We start from the raw sequence: 16,974 nt of genomic DNA, 5'->3' as shown, positions 1-16,974 counted from the left end.
GTAAACAGATTTTGGATTTTTTTTTAAATTTAAAATTTCTAAAAGTGTAGCATTGTAACTGAAATTTGAAGAAATTTTAGGTTGTTTCTTTGAAATCCAAATTAGACTATAATTTAAAGAGATTAGCATTACTGAAGTTGTCTACCCTATTTAATAATTCTTTTTACAGCATTTTGGTTGTGGTGGTGGGTTTTTTCTTTTCCTTTTTTTCCATGGATTGGGGTGGGGAAGGAACGTTCCATTTTAAAAGGGACTTCAGGGCCCTGGGCTGGTGGCTTGAATGGTTAGAGCTTCATCCTGAAGCCTGGGGGTTGCTGGTTCGGTCGGGTCACATGTGCAGGAACAGATTGATGTTCCTGTCTGTCTCTCTTGCACTTTCTCCCTTCCTCTCTTGACAAAAGTCAATAAATAAGAATTTTAAAAAAGAAAAGAGGACTTTAGGGTGACTTAGCCCAGGTGCATTGAATGTTTCTTGAGCAGAAAACACTTGCAGTGAAGGATGAACATCAACCTCTCAGTCTGCGTTCTTCATCCCAAAGACAAGTGTACGTTTCTCATCTAACTGTCGTGCCCTTCCTTACTTCTGGGTATGGGTTGGTAGAAATGTTTGTGTATAAGACAGACTTTCAGTAGCTAGAAGAAAATGCTTGCTAAGTAGCAGAGGATCTGTTGAATATTGTTTTCTGTGTTTTTGGAATGGCATTTTCTTTTTTTTTAATATGGAATGATTCACAATATTGTGTGTCATCCTTGTGTAGAGGCCATGCTGATTTATCATTCCAATTTTAGTATATGTGCTGCTGAAATGAGCACTGAATAGCATTAATTTAAAGCAATTTTCATATTACTGTGGATGCCCTTGTTGTGTTTTAAGTGTAAAGGAAATGAGTCAGTACCTTTGAGCTTGGTTTCTATGAAGATGTGAGATTTTAAAAATGACAGACCTATTTCGGGCAGTTTTTACATTATTAAAAAAATGTAATGTTACATATCTGTCATGGTTTGAAAGACTCATCACGCTTTTAATAAAGCAAGCTGTTAGACATATCTGGAGTTCAATTAGTTTTATTGGATTTATTGTTATTTTTCTTAAATACAAACGATACCTTTTTTCAGTATTTTTATGCAAAGAAAAAGAACTGTCAACATTTTAATTTAGCTTACTTAGATCATATATTTATATTCTAGAATATTAGGTATTCTGTATGTGTATGGATAAAAAGCTTTATGATTATAACTGAATTGTAACAAGCAGAACAGTGGGCAAATGTAATTCATCTTACAAAGGAAATTGCAATTTTTTTATTGACTTTATTGGAGATGACATTGATTAATAAAAGTATATTGGTTTTAGGAGTACAATTCTTTTCTTTTTTTTGACAGAGACAGAGAGGTAGTCAGACAGACAGGAAGGGAGAGAGATGAGAAGCATCAATTCTTCATTGCGGCTCCTTAGTTGTTCATTGATTACTTTCTCATATGTTCCTTGACTGGGGGGCTCCAGCCAAGCCAGTACCCCTTGCTCAAGCCAACGACCTTGGGCTTCAACCCAGTGACCTTTGGGCTCAAGCCAGTGACCATGGGGTCATGTCTGTTATCCCATGCTCAAGCCAGCGACCCAGCGCTCAAGCTGGTGAGCTTGTGCTCAAGGCAGATGAGCCTGCACTAAGCCAGTGACCTCGGGGCTTCGAACCTGGGTCCTTTATGTCCCAGTCCGATGCTCTATCTGCTGCGCCACCACTTGGTCAGGCAATAATTTTTCTAGTTTTTGATTAAATGTCTTGATTCCAAGGATTATTAAGGTTAATTTAGTGAAATGGTCATTGGGAAAATGTAAAACTTTTTCAATGATTTTTTATAACATTTGGCTTTTAAAAAATATTTATAGACTTGAAATGGAGAAAGAAGCCATTTGTATTTTACAGATTTAAAAGTAGAAAGAAGCCTGAAGAGCTTAAGTGTCAACTGATGGTTGTTGGTGCCAATTCAACACCAGTAAGAATCCTCAATTTGGGGTGTGGTGAAGAAAAGAACTTAATTCAGTGCACATCACTCAACTGTGATACAACATGGCTGTGAGAACAACTTAGTAGAGTTACAGCTCAATTATAAAGCAGCACAGCTGTGGAACAGCATGGCTGTGAGGTGGCACTGGGGCTGAGGCCCCTCTGTGGCTACACAGCTCTGTTCTGTCCTGCTCTGCCTGCTCTATGCCACTTTAGTGTGAGAGGAGGTCTCAGGGAAATGCAATCTCTGTCTTCAGTGAAAAGGGAAAGTGCATTCCCAAATTCTTTGTGGTAGCTGATTTATGTAGATTGAAGTCCCTGCCCCTGCTTCCTGATTGGTTCATCCTCATGCAAATGAGGACTCCAAATTTACATAGCTTGATTAATCTAAAAAGCACTGTCCTGACTGGTCAGAAAGGTGCTGCTTGGTGAAGATGCTAATGGAGATATAGTTACATAGCTTGGATTGGGGGGAGGGACGGGAAGCATAGTCCTATTGGTTGAAACACAATTCCAGGAACTTTATAAGGGCTGGCTCAGTAGTCTGGAGCATAGTGCAAACAGGCAGCTCAGTTCTCCCTGAAGCACAGTTTGTGTGAGAGATGCTGGTGTAGAAATAGCTGCTAGGCTCTGTTTTTTGGGTTTTTTTACAGAGACAGAGAGAGAGAGAGTAAGAGAGAGGGATAGACAGGGACAGACAGACGGGAACGGAGAGAGATGAGAAGCATCAATCATTAGTTTTTCATTGCGCGTTGCAACACCTTAGTTGTTCATTGATTGCTTTCTCATATGTGCCTTGACCGCCGGCCTTCAGCAGACCGGGTAACCCTTTGCTGAAGCCAGACCTTGGGTTCAAGCTGGTGGGCTTTTTGCTCAAACCAGATGAGCCAGCGCTCAAGCTGGCGACCTCAGGGTCTCGAACCTGGGTCCTCTGCATTCCAGTCTGACGCTCTATCCACTGCGCCACCTCCTGGTCAGGCTAGGCTCTGTTTTTTAAACTTCAGCCCAGTTAGCCACCCAGAGCCCTTCTTAGAGGGCACCTTCTTTCTCAGGGTCCACATTGATTTACTTCGTGCCCTTTCTGGAGCTGAGACTGTATTACCCTAGATCCCTATTGCTACTTTCTTCTACATTCGTTTTTGTTTTTAAATATACTTTTCCCTCTCAAACTGGTCGTTTTAATTGTAAGTTGTTCATTTGTTGTTGGTTTTTTTTTTGTGAGTGGAAATTGGCATCTTACCTTGTCAAATAAGAACCTGAGTAACTTTCAGTTCTTCCTTCCTTTTGAAACGTCTGGCAGAAATCTGCTTTTTCTCCATTTCCATTCTCACTAGTCTTTGCAGTTGGACCATCATAGTCTTATGCTGGGATTACTTTAATGACTTCCTAGCCATGTTCCCTTTTCCAGCTTGTTCTGTATAAACTGCGAGTCAAACTAATCTTTGAAGAAATGCTACTCTTTTTTTACACATATTTTCCCTGGCACTTATCCTGTTGGTTACTCTCATCAAAACATGTTTTTCTTTAATTATTATATTGATGATACTGTAAAGCTTTAGGAGAATATGAAGATGTATAGGACACAATGCCCATCTCAGATACTGTTATAAGGAGGTAGGGTTTAAATAAGTTTAGGATTCCTACTTCAAGTAGTTTGTGGTTCAGTTCAGGAAACTATGTAAACACTGAGAAGATATACAATAGAAAGATAGTAATAATGTATACATACATTTTTTTTTACAGGTTCCTGTTGCATGTAAATCATGTCCCTGTGGTTACATATTTATTAGCAGAAAACTCTTAAATGCAAAGCATCCAGAGAAATCACCACCTTCTACAGGTAATTCAGCATGTACTGTATTTTTAGCTTTTTGATGTAAAAATTTAAATTTTTGTTAATTTACTAGTTACATTTTTGTTGAAGTTAAAAATTAAAATTCATTGAAATATGTTTTTTATTAACTATTGGAAGTCAGCTTATGACATTAGTTTGCTATTCATGCCATTTGAATGGTTATCTTTTGTAATACTGATAAAGTCTGTAATTTTATGTTTTTGGAATATGGAGACCCCCTGAATGATTTTTATACAAGTGTGTTTACTTGATCTGAGTTTTAAAAATAAAAAAAAATAGTTTAAGGTGCAACTGACAATCAATATTTAAAATGTACAATTTGATAAATTTTGTCTTATCTTTACACCAATTACCGCTATCAAGATAATGAACGTGTCCTTTATTCTCAAAAGTTTTCTAGTTCCCCTTTGTAGTCTTGATATCCCCACCCCCAGATAACCACTGATCTGTTTTCTGTTCACTATTCTAGAACTTTACATAAATGGAATCATATAATATGTACTCTTTTTGTCTGGCTTCTTTCACTGAGCATAGTTGAAGACTTGGCTGTGTTGTTGTATATATAAATAAGAATTCCTTTTTATTGTTTAGTAATGTTCTTTGTATGACTATGCCATGATTTATTTATTTGTTTACTGGTTGACAGACATTTGGTTTTTTTCTTCTCATCATGCTGGTAAAATTTGCAACAACTTTACAGTTTTTTTAAAACTAATGACTGGAAAAATATAACTTAATTTTGGTGTGAGTATAATTTTTTGACATAATGGTTATTGTTTACAATTTTCTGATTTAGAAGAGCTAAAAAATAATTTTTCTTTAATTTTTTATTTTTATTTTTCTTAAGTGAGGAGCAGGGAGGCAGAGAGACAGACGCCTGCATGCACCCAACTGGGATCCATCCGGCAGGCCCCCTATTGGGCAATGCTCTGACTATCTGGGCCGTTGCTCCATTATTTTAGTGCCTGAGGCGAGACCATGGAGCCATCCTCAGTGCTCGGGGCCAACTTGCTCCAACTGAGCCATGGCTTGTGGGAGGGGGAGAGAGTGGGGGAGAGACGGGAGAAAGTGAGAAACAGATGGTTGTTTCTCCTGTGTGCCCTGACTGGGAATCGAACCCGGGACATCCACACACTGGGCTGACACTCTACTACTGAGCCAACCAGCCAAGGCCTAAAAAATAATTTTGTTTGAATTTTACTTCCCCATTAACTAGACAAATTAGATTTATTCAATGGATATATTTATTAAAAGATGAAATTTCGTTATTCTTTGATAAAGTCAGAACTTCATGTAGTGATAATTCTCAAATAAGAGTGGTTACAAATATACACTGAGCACCTGCTGTATGCTGGGTACTATTCTAAGCCTTGGACATAAAAATAATGAATGTATTGTCAAGGTTGGCTCGCTGCTGTCATAGCGCTCATATTATTGTGGGCACGAGATAGACAATGAACAAATAAATAGGGACTACCAGCTTGTGAAAAATGCTTTGTAGGAAATTCACATAGAATGCTGTCCTTGTCCCAGTGTTTGACTAGAAGGCTACTTTTTTTTTTTTTAATTTTATTTATTCATTTTAGAGACGAGAGAGAGAGAGGAGAGAGAGACAGGGGGGAGGAGCTGGAAGCATCAACTCCCATATGTGCCTTGACCAGGCAAGCCCAGGGTTTCGAACCGGCGACCTCAGCATTTCCAGGTCGACGCTTTATCCACTGCGCCATCACAGGTCAGCTAGAAGGCTACTTTTGATTAAGTGGTTAGAGAAGGCTTCTCTGAGAAGTAACATGTAAAGTGAGGCTGAATAGGAACAAGGGGCTAGACATGATCCGATCAGGAAGAACATTCTTGACAGATGAAATAGGAAATAGAAAAATGCTAAGGCTGGAAAAAGATTGATATATTTTAGGAACAAAAAGGCTAATATGATTCCAGTGTAGACAGTGGGAGAGTGTTGGAGATGACACCTGGGGTGTGTGTGTGGCAGGGGGAAAATTATGCAGGGCTTTGTAAACCAGAATAAAAAGTTTGGATTTTGCTCTGGCCAGGTAGCTCAGTGGGTAAACTATCCTCCTGGTGCACCAAAGTCGAGGGTTTGGGCTCAGGTCAAGGTACATAAGAGAAGCTATCAATGAGTGCACAACTAAGTGGAACAGCAAGTTGATGCTTCTCTCTCTCTCTCTCTCTCTCTCTCTCTCTCTCCCCCTGTCCCCTCCTCCCTTCCCCTCTGTCTTTTTCAAATCATTAAAAAATTTTTGGTTTTGCCTGACCTGTGGTGGCACAGCGGATAAAGCGTCGACCTGTGACTCTGAGGTCACCGGTTCGAAACCCTGGGCTTGCCCGGTCAGGGCACATGTGGGAGTTGGTTCTTCCTGCTCCTCCCCCCTTTCTCTCTCTCTCTCTCTTTTCTTTAAAATGAATAAATAAATAAAAATAATTAAAAGAAAAAAAGAAACAGAAGACACACAGACACACACAGAAACTTCGACACTCCCATTTAAAAAAAAATTGTTTTTCTTTTTAAGTGAGAGCAGGGGAGATAGTGAGACAGACTCCCACATGTGCCTCGACCAGGATCTGCCCAGCAACCCTGTCTAAGGCCGATGCTCCACTCAACCAGGCTGTTTTTGGCGCCTGAGGCTGACAAGCTCAAACCAATCTAGCTATTCTCATTGCTTGGGGCCTAGGCTTGAATCAGTCTAGCCACTGGATGCAGGAGGGGGAGGGAGGAGACAAAGGGAAGAGGGACGGGGAGATAAGCAGATGGTCACTTCTCGTGTGCCCTGACTGGGATGGAACACGGGATATCTATATGTTTGGCCAATGCTCTAGCCACTGAGCCACCAGTCAGGGCCCAAATCCGTAAAAAATTAAAAAGATATATTTAAAAAAGCCTGGCCTGACCTGTGGTGGTGCACTGGATAAAGTGTCGACATGGAATACTGAGATCACCGATTCGAAACCCCAGGCTTGCCCGGTCAAGGCACATATGGGAGTTGATGCTTCCTGCTCAACCCCTCCCTTCTCCCTTCTCCCCTCTAAGATGAATAAATAAATTAAAAAGAAATTTTAAAAAGCCTGACCAGTGGATGGAACATCGACCCACAGACTGAGGTCCCTGGTTTGAAACCCCAAGGTTGCTTACTTGGATGCGGGACCATCAACATGATCCCAAGGTCACACTGGCTTGAAGCCCAAGGTCTCTGGCTTGAACAAGGGGTCCCTGGTGCAGCTTGAGGCACCCCCCAAGGCACACCTGGGAAGCAGTCAGTGAACCCCTGAAGTGAAGGAACTACAGATTGATGCCTCTCATCTCTCTTCTCCTCCTTTCTCTTCCTTCCTGTCTCTCTCTCAAATCAATTAAAAAAATAGGTTTGGATTTTGTTCTTAAAATGTGGGGAGAAACTATGGCTACACTAAGGAATAGGGTGAGGGAAGGTGGCACGCTCTAATTTGCCGTTTAAAAAGATCATTCTGGTTGCTGTCTAGAGCAGGGGTCCCCAAACTATGGCCCGGGGCCACATGCGGCCCCCTGAGGCCATTTATCCGGCCCCCGCTGCACTTCCGGAAGAGGCACCTCTTTCATTGGTGGTCAATGAATGGAGCACATTGACCATCTCATTAGCCAAAAGCAGGCCCATAGTTCCCATTGAAATACTGGTCAGTTTGTTGATTTAAATTTACTTGTTTTTTATTTTAAATATTGTATTTGTTCCCCTTTTGTTTTTTTACTTTAAAATAAGATATGTGCAGTGTGCATAGGGATTTGTTCATAGTTTTTTTTATAGTCTGGCCCTCCAACGGTCTGAGGGACAGTGAACTGGCCCCCTGTGTAAAAAGTTTGGGGACCCCTGGTCTAGAGAATCGTTTGTGTAGGTATCTAGGTGGAGATGGGCTATTGCCGTGTGTTAACTGAATGAGGATGCTGAGTGAGACAAAGTATAAGGTGATTCAGGGGTTATTTATTTTTATGTCTGTGAGAAGTCTTTTCATCTTAGGTCTAAGTAGAGGTGGCAAGAAAACTGTTTAATTCTACTTCTGCTTCTACTTGACCTTGTCTCCTTTCATCATGAGAATGGACTTAACTTACTGCTTCTTTTTTTTTTTTTTTAAGATTTTATGTATTAATTTTACAGAGGGGGGTGGTGTTGTGGAACAAGAAGTACCAACTTATAGTTGCTTCACTTCAGTTGTTCATTGATTGCTTGTTATATGTGCCTTGAGCAGACAAGCCCAGAGTTTTGAACCAGTGACCTCGGCATTCCAGGTCGACTCTTTATCCACTGTGTCACCACAAGCCAGGCAATTTATTGCTTCTTAAAAACTGTTGCTGGATTGGTTATATAGGAGTCATCATGAGAGCGCATTAAAAATGGATTCTTGGGTCTTATTCTGTAAGAGTTTGATTTAAGTGTGTAAACAGTGAAGTGATTCATTTAGTTGATTTGCTAGGGTGGCATATCAACTCAATTCTGGGCTTACAAAATGAGTAAGACATGGTTCATGCCCTCAGTGGGACATGTGTGTTTATTCTTTTTATTCAACAAATTTTGTTACCTTATACTTAAAAATGATTGAGAAACAAGATAAGGAAGAAACAGCAAGGACAGAGAAGAGACAGATGTACACTCACTAAGGAGTCAGAATCGTATGAACCAGAGGGAAGAATTTAGAATGGCTCTCCGATTTCTGACTTGGATAACTGGTTAGAAAGGAAATATAAAAGTGAAGACACGTTGTGAGGGTAAGATGAAGAATTCAGTTTTGAATGGAGTTGTGAAATATCATTCATAGGTTTTCTTTTCCAGTTGGACAGAGTCTGAAGCTCAGGGAATAGCCTTAGCTGGAGATGAAGCCATCGGCAGGTGGATGGTAGCTGACCTCATGGAAGTGGATGAACTTGTGCTAGAGAGACTGTCGGGTAGGAAGAGGAAGGCGTACAATAATTGAACTCTGGTAAACTCCAGTCTTAATGGGTTGAAGTGGAGAAGGGAGGTCAGGTCAACTGAGAAATGTCGCTTGTCGGAGAACAACCAATGGAGAGAGTGGTGTTACATAAGTCATGGTGATGAGGGAGAAGCATTTTATTAGTATTTTATATTTGGGGTTTCCTAAGGTCCCATTGTTGAAGAGTGGGCTTATGACCTTCAAGTGAAGATGAGCCTAGAAACCCCAGGGAGGAGGAAGAGGAAGTAGCAAAAGAAACAGGAAGAAGAGTTAGAAAGGACAGAACAGCATCAGGGATAGATGGTACCACAGAAACCCAAGGAGGAACGCGTTTAAGGAGAAGGGTTACAGAGGATGAAAGCCTGGAAGACAGTGTGATACGTACAGTGCCGACACGGGGAGGCCTGGCTTCAGATTTGGACTCCAGTTCCGTCTCTCTAATCAGCTAGCTGGCCTAGCCTCCTAGCAGCCGCTGCTTACATACTCGCACACACTGGTATGTGAGAGGTTTATACTTCCAACCTTAGAGGACTGACAGGTAGATGAGACGCTTATGAAAATGTCTATCAGAAACAAAGCTTGGTAACATTTGTTTTTATAATAAAGTTCCTTAAGATTTGCCTTGGATAGCCTGACCTGTGGTGGCGCAGTGGATAAAGCGTCGACCTGGAAATGCTGAGGTCGCCGGTTCGAAACCCTGGGCTTGCCTGGTCAAGGCACATATGAGAGTTGATGCTTTCAGCTCCTCCCCCCGTCTCTCTCTCTCTCTAAAAAAAATGAATAAGTAAAATAAAAATTAAAAAAGATTTGCCTTGGATAATCCATAGTATCTAGGGAATTGAGAACAGTATAATTTAAAATTTTTCCATAATTTACCAAGTAGTTGATGAATTGTCAATGGATCTATACCATTTCATTTTAAATGACAGAGAATTTATAGAAGAAATGAAAATGGATGATATGTAGTATCTGGAAAAGTAATCAACTTCACTAACAATCCGGGAAAGGCAGTTAAAATACCATTTTTTTGGCCATATTCTGACAAAAATGTAAAGGATATCTATGAGCTTTTAGGAGTATGGCAAAGTAAGTACTTGTGGTGCTGAGGGTGTAAGTTGGCACAGCACTTTTGGAGAGCAGTCTGACAGTAGTTGTTACCCACTTTATTTTTTTATTTTGTTTATTTATTTTTTTTGGTATTTTTCTGAAGCTGGAAACGGGGAGAGACAGTCAGACAGACTCCCGCATGCGCCTGACCGGGATGCACCTGGCACGCCCACCAGGGGCAACGCTCTACCCACCAGGGGGCGATGCTCTGCCCCTCCGGGGCGTCGCTCTGTTGCGACCAGAGCCACTCTAGCGTTTGGGGCAGAGGCCAAGGAGCCATCCCCAGCGCCCGGGCCATCTTTGCTCCAATGGAGCCTTGGCTGCAGGAGGGGAAGAGAGAGACAAAGAGGAAGGAGAGGGGGAGGGGTGGAGAAGCAGATGGGCGCCTCTCCTGTGTGCCCTGGCCGAGAATCGAACCCAGGACTTCTGCACGCCAGGCCGATGCTCTACCACTGAGCAAACCGGCCAGGGCCAGTTGTTACCCACTTTAAATGCACATAACGTGGAATCTAAACTTCTTGATCAACAGATTTGTAGCCTAGAGATGATAATTGTTTATAATACACAATTAAACACTTATTAGAATTTTCAGGGAACGCTGTTTATAACAGCAAAAAGTTGTGAAGCCAGACATCATCAAGGGAATACTTAATTAAGTAGGATACATCTTTTAGGGAACAACAGTAGGTGCTAATTAGAAAGAAAGATGCAACCTGACCAGGTGGTGGCGCAGTGGATAGTGTCAACCTGGGATGCTGAGGACCCAGGTTCGAAACCTCAAGGTCTCTGTCCGGATCATGGGATCATAGATGTGACCCCGTGGTCACTGGTTTGAGCAAGGGATCACTGGCTCTGCTGGAGCACCCCCCCCCCCCCCCCAAGGAACACATGAGAAAGCAGTCAGCGAACAGCTAAAGTGCGGCAACTAGGAATTGATGCTTCTCATCTTTCTCCCTTCCTGTCTGTCTCTCTCAAAAAGAAAGAAAGAAGGAAAGAAGAAATGCAGATACATATTTAGGTAAAGGCTGTCCCTAGGTTACAAAAAAGATAGGCTCTGTAGGCTTGAAAATGTTTAAGTATTTATATGTACAGAAAGATATAAAAATAAATACTGTGTTAAGACAAACATCTGAATAAGTTTCATTTAATAGGTAAATGTATCTGTTCCAACTTACATACAGATTCAACTTCAGAACAAACCTACAGAGCCTGTCTTGTTCATAACCCAGGACGGCCAGTACTGACATGCAAAAATCTATCTAGAACACAAGAAAAAAGTGCGAAACAATATTTGTATGAACTCGTTTTTTTATAATTTTTTTATGAGAACATTCAAGACCCATCAACTTTCAAATACACCATGCCATATTAACTATAGTCAACATGCTACACATTGTATATCTCGTGACTTATTTTATAACTGAAGTGTGTACCGTTAGGAACCCCTTCACTCATCTCCCCAAATTAGTCCACCTTTCACAACCAGCAATCTCTTCTCTGTTTCTATGAGCTTGGGTGTATGTGTGTGTTTTGTTTATTTATTTATTTATTTTGTTTTGTTTTGTTTATTTTTAAGAATCCACATACAGTGAGGTTATATGGTACTTGTTCTCTGTCAGACCTATTTCACCTACACAGGGTGCCCTCAGGGTGCAACCATGTTGTCACAAATGGCAGAATTTTCTTTATTGTTTTATTGCTGAATAATGATCATCAATGGATACTTAGGTTGTTTCCATATCTTGGCTGTTGTAAATAATGCTGCAGGAAGAAATGAGTGTTACTATTAAACTGTGTTAAGAAAAGCTCATTGTTTTATACTAGTACATAGAACCTCATGACAATTAATCTTTGACATCATTCCAGATCAGTTAAGTATGTGTTGTTTCTTTATTCTTTTTGGGTGAGCAGTATTTTTTTACAGAGACAGAGAGAGTCAGAGAGAATGATAGATAGGGACAGACAGACGGGACGGAGAGATGAGAAACATCAATCATCAGTTTTTCGTTGTGACATTTTAGTTGTTCATTGATTGCTTTCTCTATGTGCCTTGACCGCGGGCCTTCTGCAGACCGAGTAACTCCTTGCTCGAACCAGCAACCTTGGGTCCAAGCTGGTGAGCTTTTGCTCAAACCAAATGAGTCCGCACTCAAGCAGGCAACCTCGGGGTCTTGAACCTGAGCCCTCCGCATCCCAGTCCAACACTATCCACTGCGCCACTGCTTGGTCAGGCAGGCAAGCAGTATTAAATGGAGATGAAATTTTAAAAATTAACTGTCGTGTTCATGTCGAATTTCATTTATAAATTGACAGTTTAAAAAGTAGCCTTGAGATTATGCTTTAAACTGTCAATTTGAAGCAATTTCTTTAAAAAAGAGGTTAAAGTAAATTTTGTATTTTCTAAAATCGAGAGTATCTGTAATGTAGGCCATACCTTGAGTGCTGTAGTAGTCACCTACTCAGATATTTGGTTAGTCACCAAGTACTGACAGAAAGCAGCTCTTGAGTCTTTAAGTTTGATTTTCCAGATGGGTGTTCCTGGTGATTATTGACATTAAGGGTACCGTTTTGCATTTAATGATTATGGATATACCATTTTCCTTTTAAAATTTTAGTTATAAAACTATAAAGAAAAAGAAAACTGAAATTTTAAATGAGATGTAGCAGGTTGTCGAATAATGTTTTGTTATCACGTTACCGAGATGCAGTAGAAACTACTCTTGTTTCTATCAATTAGCCTGTTTAGTAAAATTGAGTTCATTTTATGACCTTTTGCTTAAGGTGGAGGAACCCATTCTGATGTTAAGTGAAAACTTACTGTATGTACTACTTCATAAAAGGCTTCCTCTAAAGTTAAGAAAAAATATTTAGACTAGAATCTATGTAAACACAATAAATTAAAATAAATTTCATGTTAAAATAAAAAAAAGAAAAATGGTTTAGAACAATAAGAAATTGGCATTGCTTATTAGTATTTATTTCTCAGTGGGTTTAAGCTTTAGATTAAGCATAGTCAAATAACAATGTACCTATTATTTTATTGGGGGAAGAAAAAAAAGGATTAAAAATTTAAACCTAAACATATGTTTCAAATTATTCTCTAAGATAAGTTAATAGACAAAGGCTGATAAATAAGCAAAGAAGTCTATAAATGTATATTCATTTTCAGTTAAGAAAAAAATGGAGAAATATTATCATCATTGCTTTGTATAAACCCAAAGTGATTGAACATCATTCAGTAATTAGTGATTCTCAATTCTGAATACTTGACGATGAAGGTGTGGTTTTGTTGTTACTTAAAACATTGTTTCCTACACATGCATCACTTAAGATTGCTATACGTTGCCTGACCAGGAGGTGGCACAGTGGATAAGCGTCGGACTGGAATCAGGAGGACCCAAGTTCAAGACCCCGAGGTTGCCAGTTTGAGCGCGGGCTCATCTGGTTTGAGCAAAGCTCACCAGCTTGGACCCAAGGTCGCTGGCTCCAGCAAGGGGTTACTCGGTCTGCTGAAGGCCCGCGGTCAAGGCATATATGAGAAAACAATCAATGAACAACTAAAGTGTCACAACGAATAGCTAATGATTGATGCTTCTCATCTCTCTCTGTTCCTGTTTGTCTGTCCCTGTCTATCCCTCTCTCTAACTCTCTCTGTCTGATTGCTATACATTTATATATGGAACATGGCTTTTATATAGTTTTTATTTTACCTTTTGATGCAAAAATGTAGCCTTCACCTCTGGGCCTATACTTTTAGTCTTAATCATACAGTTTTTTAAAAAATTTATTTTATTTATTGATTTTGAGACAGAGAGGGAGAGAGAGAGACAGAAACATTGATCTGTTCCTATATGTGCCCTGAACCGGGATTGAACCGGCAACCTCTGTTCTGGATGGTGCTTCAACCAGTGGAGCTATTCAGCCAGGGCCAATCATACAGTTTTTATAATGATAACTATATTAATCTTGAAGGATTTTACATTTAAAATTTATTTTAACACTTAAAAAAAGTATTTTTTAATTTGAGAGAGAGGAACCTCTGTTCCTGTCTGTGCCCTGCGACCTCTGTGCACCAGGACAATGCTCTGACCAACTGAGCTCTGTGGCCAGGGCAAGACTTTCTGAATAGTATTCTGTGGCTTCTAAGTAAGATTGATTTAGGTCTGCTGCCCAGCTGTCATACTAAGATTTCTTTATACTCCAGGGATAATCCCACTTCTCCTTAAATACCATTTTTTTTTTAACCCATGTGTTTTTATTTCTGGAACAAATTTTGCAGAAATTGTTTCAGACCTGGAAAAATGTTCATGAAAAACATGTGGTGGTGCATTTTCTGTCTTCTTGTGGAGAATGCCTTTATTTTCCACGCACTTAAATGTCTTGTTCTTCCTTGGCATTCAGTCCTTTCCAGTGGAAGGCTCGGGGTCTCAGCTGAGGGCAGTTGTTACCTATTATTTCTTTTTCCCCATTATCCTTTCTTTTCCTCCTGGCGTACTTACTGAGTGATATGTGAGGGTCACAGCCACAGCACACCTGACAGACACCGGCTTGGGCACACAGTTCACCTTTCCTGTTTAGTGAGGAGGATGGAGTCGGCACTACAGGACTGCTGGTTCAAGGATATTATTAAGACCTAGGTTCTTTTTCTTCCATTCTGAGAAGATGTGGCTTTCATTTTATTACAAGGTAGCTGTTGGACCTGACCTGTGGTGGCACAATGAATAAAGCGTGGACCTGGAACACTGTGGTCGCAGGTTCAAAACCCCAGGCTTGCCTGGTCAAGGCACCTATGGGAGTTGATGCTTCCTGCTCCTCCCCCTCTTCTCTCCCCACCCCCCTAAAATGAATAAATAAAATCTTTAAAAAAAATCAAGGTAGACCCTGGCCGGTTGGCTCAGCGGTAGATTGTTGGCCTGGCGTGCGGGGGACCCGGGTTTGATTCCCGGCCAGGGCACACAGGAGAAGCACCCATCTGCTTCTCCACACCTCCCCCTCTCCTTCCTCTCTGTCTCTCTCTTCCCCTCCTGCACCCAAGGCTCCATTGGAGCAAAGATGGCCCGGGCGCTGGGGATGGCTCCTTGGCCGCTACCCCAGGCGCTGGGGTGGTTCTGGTCGCGGCAGAGCGTCGGAAACCTTATTTCCACTTGCATGTTATTGACCAGAACTCAAGTTCATGGCCTCTTCACTGCAGGAGCTGGGGAATTGTGTATGTTGTAGCTGGGCCTGCTGCCCTCTTGAACAGAACGGGATTCTGTTTTTTTTTTAACAGAGACAGAGAGTCAGACAGGGACAGAGGGACAGACAGACAGGAACGGAGAGATGAGTAGCACCAATCACCAGTTTTTCGTTGCGCATTGCAACACCTTAGTTGTTCATTGATTGCTTTCTTATATGGGCCTTGACTGCGGGCCTTCAGCAGACCGAGTAACCCCTTGCTCGAGCCAGCGACCTTGGGTCCAAGCTGGTGGGCTTTTGCTCAAACCAGATGAGCCGGCGCTCAAGCTGGCGACCTGGGGGTCTCGAACCTGGGTCCTCCGCATCCCAGTCCGATGCTCTATCCACTGCGCCACCTCCTGGTCAGGCAGGATTCTGTTCTTAATGAGAACGGGGAGAATGACTGTGGGGTAGATAGTCAGCAGTATTGTCAGAGATGAATAGTATTAGATTTCTTGGATCTTTCTCTCATTTTCCTTCACTTCCTGTCACATATTCTCTGTCTTTATGTTCCATCCCGGGCAGATTTACTGACTTCCTTTCCTAGATCTATCATTCCATTATTTATGTCTTTTGCACTTCAGTTTTTAACAGTTCATCTTGTTTTTTAATTTTCTCTTTTTCATCAAATCTTTTTTTTATTTACCTTTTTAGATTTTATTTATTCATTTTTATTAGAGAGAGAGAAAGAGAGATAAAGAGAGAACAGGGGGAGGAGCAGGAAGCATCAACTCCCATATGTGCCTTGACCAGGCAAGCCCCGGGTTTTGAACCGGTGACCTCAGCGTTCCAGGTTGACGCTTTATCCACTGCGCCACCACAGGTCAGGCCTCAAATCTTATTTTTAATCTCTTTTATTGAGGTAAAATCTACGTAAGCAGTTTTAGTATTTTAATAACTTTCAGTGCCTGGTTCAGTGGCATTGAGTACCTCCATGTCGTGCACTTAACCGCAACTACCATCCATATGTAGAACTCAGATCTTTTGCAGATGGGGGTCCTGTACCCGTAAACAGTGCCCCTCGTTCCTCTCCCCTGCCGGCCGCTCTCCCGTCTGGGCCTGTGCGCTTGCCTCCTGTAGTCACCGTCTGTGACTGCAGTCATACAGTGTTTGTCCTTTCGTGTCTGGCTTCTTTCAGCCTAATGTTTCCAGAGTTCATCCACGTTGTAGCGTGTGTCAGAATTTCCTTCCTCAGTATTATTTCGTTATATGTTGAAACCGCATTTTGTTTATTCATGCATCAGTGAACACTTAATTTGCTTCTTCCTTTTGGCTTTGAACAATGCTGCTATGAACCTGGATGTACAATTATCTGTGAGGTTCCCTGTTTTCATTTCTTTTGGTTGTATGCCCAGAAGTGGACTTGCTGTATCCTATGGCAATTCTCTGTTCAGTTTTCTGAGGAGCAGTGATATTTCCCACAGTGGCTGCCCTGCTGACATTCCCAACAGCAGTGCATAAAGGTTGCAGTTTCTCCGATTCTCACCAACACTTATTTCGTGTGCTTTTGCTAATAGCCATTCTAGGAGGTATGAAGTGATATCTTGTGATTTGGATTTGCATTTCCCTAATGATTAGTGATGTTGAGCACCTTTTCATGTATTTATTGGCCATTTTCTGTCTTCCTTGGAGAAATATCTATTCAGGTTTGCCCGTTTTTAAGATTTTTTTATTATTATTTTTAATGATTTGAGAGAGAAGAAGGAGTTGAGGGGGGAGAAGAAGGGGGACAGAGAGGAGGGGATAGAGAGAGAGGGAGAGAGAGAGAAGCATGAACTCATTCCACATCATCGTTCCATTTAGTTGCTCACTCACTGGCTGCTTCTCACACGGGTCCTGACT

At 41.2% G+C, this 16,974-nt stretch overlaps 2 protein-coding genes and 1 pseudogene across 4 annotated transcripts in view; 2 read left to right on the top strand and 1 right to left on the bottom strand.

Moving 5' to 3' along the window:
- The window catches only part of MYLK3 (myosin light chain kinase 3), an 84,335-nt gene that overhangs the window by 3,760 nt on the left and 63,601 nt on the right, over positions 1–16,974 (top strand). The window contains exon 2 of the mRNA XM_066349910.1: positions 3,750–3,846. Coding sequence (XP_066206007.1) covers positions 3,811–3,846 — 36 coding nt within the window. The 5' untranslated portion in view covers positions 3,750–3,810. The remainder of the gene's footprint in view (positions 1–3,749; positions 3,847–16,974) is intronic.
- The window catches only part of C9H16orf87 (chromosome 9 C16orf87 homolog), a 32,346-nt gene that overhangs the window by 3,849 nt on the left and 11,523 nt on the right, over positions 1–16,974 (top strand). For all 3 annotated transcript variants that reach the window (XM_066349922.1, XM_066349921.1, XM_066349920.1), the window contains exon 2: positions 3,750–3,846. In XM_066349922.1, coding sequence (XP_066206019.1) covers positions 3,750–3,846 — 97 coding nt within the window. The remainder of the gene's footprint in view (positions 1–3,749; positions 3,847–16,974) is intronic.
- LOC136381621 (U6 spliceosomal RNA) lies at positions 714–813 on the bottom strand (annotated as a pseudogene).

Source organism: Saccopteryx leptura, chromosome 9, assembly GCF_036850995.1.
Source record: "Saccopteryx leptura isolate mSacLep1 chromosome 9, mSacLep1_pri_phased_curated, whole genome shotgun sequence".
Classification (NCBI taxonomy): Eukaryota; Metazoa; Chordata; class Mammalia; order Chiroptera; family Emballonuridae; genus Saccopteryx; species Saccopteryx leptura.
The sequence above is the reverse complement of the archived record's forward strand: the minus strand, read 5'-3'. Positions and strand labels throughout refer to the sequence as shown.